The 5,000-nt window shown below is 48.7% G+C and overlaps 1 protein-coding gene across 2 annotated transcripts in view; it reads right to left on the bottom strand.

The window, feature by feature from the left end:
• LOC307073496 (cohesin subunit SA-2) overlaps positions 1-5,000 on the bottom strand; it is a 15,960-nt gene that overhangs the window by 8,951 nt on the left and 2,009 nt on the right. The window contains exons 3-16 of one of the 2 annotated variants that reach the window (XM_079733358.1): positions 4,872-4,953; positions 4,331-4,495; positions 4,013-4,109; positions 3,705-3,790; positions 3,521-3,592; positions 3,002-3,206; positions 2,304-2,455; positions 1,652-1,725; positions 1,394-1,517; positions 1,128-1,226; positions 676-755; positions 442-549; positions 183-318; positions 1-3 (exon numbers count right to left, since the gene is read on the bottom strand). The exon at positions 1-3 is cut by the window's left edge and continues 115 nt beyond it. In XM_079733358.1, coding sequence (XP_079589484.1) covers positions 1-3; positions 183-318; positions 442-549; positions 676-755; positions 1,128-1,226; positions 1,394-1,517; positions 1,652-1,725; positions 2,304-2,455; positions 3,002-3,206; positions 3,521-3,592; positions 3,705-3,790; positions 4,013-4,109; positions 4,331-4,495; positions 4,872-4,953 — 1,483 coding nt within the window. The remainder of the gene's footprint in view (positions 4-182; positions 319-441; positions 550-675; positions 756-1,127; positions 1,227-1,393; positions 1,518-1,651; positions 1,726-2,303; positions 2,456-3,001; positions 3,207-3,520; positions 3,593-3,704; positions 3,791-4,012; positions 4,110-4,330; positions 4,496-4,871; positions 4,954-5,000) is intronic. The other variant, XM_079733359.1, reaches the window with a different exon arrangement.

Raw genomic sequence — 5,000 nt, 5'->3', positions numbered from 1 at the left:
GAGCTGTGGACGCACGACGGACACCACCATTAAAGAACACATCCTGGGTGGGTGCGCCTTCATCCAACACGCTCGAGCCAATCCTGTCTCCGGGAAGACTACGCCAATAGAACAACGACAGGACAATTGGTGTTTTTTTCCTCCAGCCCCCTGGTGGAATCCCTCTGTCCCTCACGCCTCACCTCAGACTGCATGTAGAAGGTCAACAGGGCCCGGAGCCTGAGCAGGGTCCGCTCCGTGTGCACGTCCTGCCCGCGTGCTGCCCCGTCGCGGGCCCCCTCCTGACCTTCAGACCCAGGGGCGGGGACGTTGAGCAGCCTGCGGGACAAAACAGCCCCTCAGACGTCAGGGCAGCGAGGCCAGAGATGAGAACCTCTCTGTTTGAGATTGATGTTGAGGTTGTTTCCCCACAGTGGACCCACGTGGGGTTCAGCGGTTTACCTCGAGTAAAGCAGTTCCCCCGCCAGGGTCGCCAGGGGCCGCTGTGAGGAGTAGACAAACCGATACAGCTGCTGGTAGTCCTCCTCTTCCAGCACTTCCTCGCACGACCTGGGGGCCGGAGCACAGGAGGAGCAGGGATGTGGAGAGGAAAAACAACCAGGGGGGTGAGGGGTGGGGGGGTGAGGGGAGGATGGGGGGGAGGGAATAGGGGGGGCTGGAGGTATGTTCACTCACTTGGAAATGAGAACGAGGAGCTTCATAGCCTGCAGCGCTACTTCGTTGTCCCTGTCCAGCGTCATGGAGATGAGCCTGTCCTGAAAGGCAATTCAACGCAACTTTATCGCACTTTGTAGAGCATTTCACACAAGAATGTTTTGGTTGAAGGTGCTTTACAAAACATACGATAATAAAATAATCAAATATAATTAGTGCAATACAACAATGAATACGAATACCAAAAGAAGGGAAATGTACGGAACGATCTAGTTAACAAAAGAGTGATGAAATAAATGAAGCCTTTCCTCACTTTGTAAAAGTGAGGAAAAATGTGCTCAGAATGTCCGTTAAAGTAGAGCTTATAAGTATATTAGGAGACGGCAGCCTCACCTTATGTGTGGGTTTTGGGTATAGTGAAGATATATATATATGCGTGATATATGTCAGTCTACAAAAGGTGTTTCCCTCACTTTGAAGCGGCTGGTGAACAGGTCTAGTTTGGTCAACAGAAGAGGGTCTCCGTACAGACCCTGCAGGCCCAGCACACACTTGAGACGCACTTCTGGTACCTGGGGGCAACAAACAGATCATGGTAGACGCGTTGATGCAGAGCTCCGCAGTACGGTGAGTACAGCTGTACGACCTATAGCATGGCTCACACTCACAATTGGGAAGTATCGAAGTACACCACAGCTTGATTCATGGCGTGTCAGGATTTTACATAGGTTGCGTTTACCTTATCGTGCAACATCCAGCCTATGTATTTGAGGTAGCTGTCAGTGAGAAATGCAGTGCTGTAGAGCTTCATCCACGAACACAGTTCCTCTGTACACATGGAGCGGATCTCTGGCAGCACGTCCCTATAGACGCACACACGAACACACACACACACATACACACACACACACAGTCAGTGACATGTACGGCTTGCTCAAAGTGCAAAACGATGGCGGCGATAGAGTGCCTTGCGATGAGGATCCAGAAAGGGGTTCACCGGTATCTCTTGAGGAACACTCCTTTGAAGATGGTGTCCATGATACTCTCTATCTCCGACCTTTTCTCCTGCAGCTGTAAGAGGAACCATCAGGACGACAGTGAAGGCCCTTCTGCCGCATCCAATGCATTTCTAAATCTTTCCCTTTTCCTTTACTGCAATATATAAAATCATGATTTCCGCTTTGAATTTAAAATCGCAAGGGACTGAAAGGTGTGTTGCACTAGTATGCAAGTCAAAGTATCATGTACCCATATCTCTAGAGCGTATTTGCTATTTTGCGGTGCTTTGTAGGCCTTAGTAGCAAACAACAAACAAACCAACAAAAAAGCTTATAGCAAAGTGATAGTGTGATAATTTTCTCTAAATGTCATTCCAATGCACACGGACACGGACACACACACACACACGCACACACACACACACACACACACATGCAAACACACATCCACAGTCAAAGACAGGCACACACACACACACACACACACACACACACACACATGCACACACACATCCACAGTCAAAGACAGGCACACACACAAACACACACACACACACACACACACACACACACACATGCACACACACATCCACAGTCAAAGACAGGCATACACACACACACACACACACACACACACACACACACAGGCACCTCAGCAATCTTCTTCTTCATCCTGTCCAGTCGGGGGCTGCCCTGCCTCCCGGGGGTCTTCCTCCTCTCCACGCCGTGCAGCTTCTGGGAGTTCTCCATCGCTGTGCTCAGGCTCAGCGCCACGGCAACCAGGGCGCTCAGAATCTTCACGGCTACGAGGAGGAGGACCAGATCAGAGAGGGACCACCAATGGAATGCATGGGGTTTCATTCAGAATGGATGTGTGTGTGTGTGTGTGTGTGTGTGTGTGTGTGTGTGTGTGTGTGTGTGTGTGTGTGTGTGTGTGTGTGTGTGTGTGTGTGTGTGTGTGTTTGAGGGCCCTTCGAGTTGTAATCATTTTAATAATAACGATCATGAAACCAAAGACTTGTTACTTGACGTGTTGTCAATATAGGAGTTGAAGGTTTCGCTTTTCTTCTGTGAGTTTTAATGGTGTCTCTTTTCCTCTAAATCACACTGATTAACACTCTCACTCATGAGCGCCTGGTCAATACTGGTTCGTAATGATTGATTGTTGATTCGTTCACATTATTACGGCAACAGAATATCCAAAACATTATTATTGGGTATGTTTTAATGTATAACCATTTCTGTTCGTCCCACATTATATTTTATATTTTTCCCTTGCACCAACATACCAAGACCATTCCCCTGCACGGTCAACCGACTGAGCCATCAATCCCAGTGAGGGACTCTACCTGCCAGTGTGCACGTGTGTCTGAAGGCCCGCACACAGGAGTCGGAGAGCTCCGTGAGCAGGGACACCAGGGCGTTCATCAGGTAGCCGTCGAACACGACGCGGTGCTGACACTGGGACACCAATACCGACACAAAGTCACCGAACTCCGAGTGGAACCAGCGGCCATACGGACCCGACTGGATCAGAGGGTACTCCACGCAGTCCTGCAGCAGAGAGAGGTGGAGGTCATCTGATCATCAGAGACAGGTCCAAACAGGTAAGGCTTTTTTGGAACAAAGTAAGAATCTTCATCTAACAAAATACATGCATCTTTATGTATCACTGCATGGCGTTTGATAATACCTTGCGTGCAAATACGTCGGAAAATGTATTTATTCTTATTCAAAACATATCCTGTTCAGTGAAGGATTTTTGTGAAACATATGAGAACAGACATGAAAACATTTTTGCAGTTTACGGTCCTTGTGTGGCAAAAATAGTACAACAACATTTTTAAAAACTAAAAGAAGGTACAGACCATGTCCATAGGCCAGGTGACTGTAAGAATCCAGGGGAACGCCATGAACTTCTTATATTGCAGACCAGATTCCTGGTACACACACACACACGCACAAACACACACAACCGGCAAGGCAGCTTCAGTTAGAATCAGCAAATACAATACTGCATGAGAGGAACCCATAAGAAAGGAGTTCTCTCACCTCGTCCACCTTCTCCACCATCTTGCTCAAGATGTCACCGCAGTCCTGAACCCGGGTGCTCTGACACATCTCGGCTGTGACCACCCCTGTAAACAGACAGGAGAAGTGACTCAGGCCAATTGCTGTGTGTGTGTGTGTGTGTGTGTGTGTGTGTGTGTGTGTGTGTGTGTGTGTGTGTGTGTGTGTGTGTGTGTGTGTGTGTGTGTGTGTGTGTGTGTGCATGTGTTCTTATGTCTGTGTATTTGTGTGTGCATGTGTGTGTGTGTGTGTGTGTGTGTGTGTGTGTGTGCGTGTGTGTGCGTGCTTGCCTTTGCACCCGGAGCACTGAATGAAAAAGCTGATGAGATCTAAGAGGGCCATGTCCCTGTCCATCGCATAAGTCTCGATCCAATCGCCAATCACCGTCTGTGTGGAGAACCACAACACCAGAGGTCCTTCATTCTCCCCCAGCGTCTCAGGACTAAAAAAATGCGCACAACCAGAAAAGATGTGCATCTCCATTGCAAAAAGGTTAGTTATTAAGTGCTTTCAGGAACAAGAAAACGTTTTAAACATGATCATAGGGAGTCGGAGGAGAAGGTGGCTAGGAGGGTCCAAACCCAGCAGCGGCTTACAGTACATCTCACCTGCATGGCGCCCCGTCCCATGGTGACCACCTCAAACAGGCTGACGGCCTGCACTTGGCGCCGCCTCCCCCGCCTGCCACCTGCTCTTCCTGGGCTGCCTGGGCTCGTCTTACCCCGGGCCTGCGTGGTGTTCTCAGAGCGCATCCGGGGCCTTTTCTTCCCTCTCTGTGGGTTACATGGATATCCATATGGGTGGGAGTGGTCAATCTGGGTTCAAAACCCGATGGCTGCAGTCTACCTGGAGGCATCGTTAAGCAAGACGCTCCTTAATTACCACGATTCCGGATCGCGTTGTGAGTCGCTTTAGATCAGATTGATGCAATCATAATGGTAGTACACAGGCCTGTACGAAAATGCTTCTGAACATCTCTACATGTCTACAATATCTCTCCTGTTAAGCAGAACATCAAATCATTCCACGTATATTACTTTTGTGGTTATATAATGCCTCACTGTAATGGAAAGTCCTAATTGGATGCTGAATTTGGTACATTTGGCCACTCTTTTTTGGGCATGTCCACACAGGAGAGCCCTCCCTTACCGCACTTTTCCGTCTGTTTTCGTTTCCAGATTCATCCCCGGAATGGCTGACTGCTCCAGCTGAATGAATCGCATAATTCTCACTAGAATTAAACAATAAATCATCTCTTGAAATAACCATAGAGGCAGA

Source organism: Pollachius pollachius, assembly GCF_949987615.1.
Source record: "Pollachius pollachius genome assembly, chromosome: 3".
NCBI lineage: Eukaryota > Metazoa > Chordata > Actinopteri > Gadiformes > Gadidae > Pollachius > Pollachius pollachius.
The sequence above is the reverse complement of the archived record's forward strand: the minus strand, read 5'-3'. Positions and strand labels throughout refer to the sequence as shown.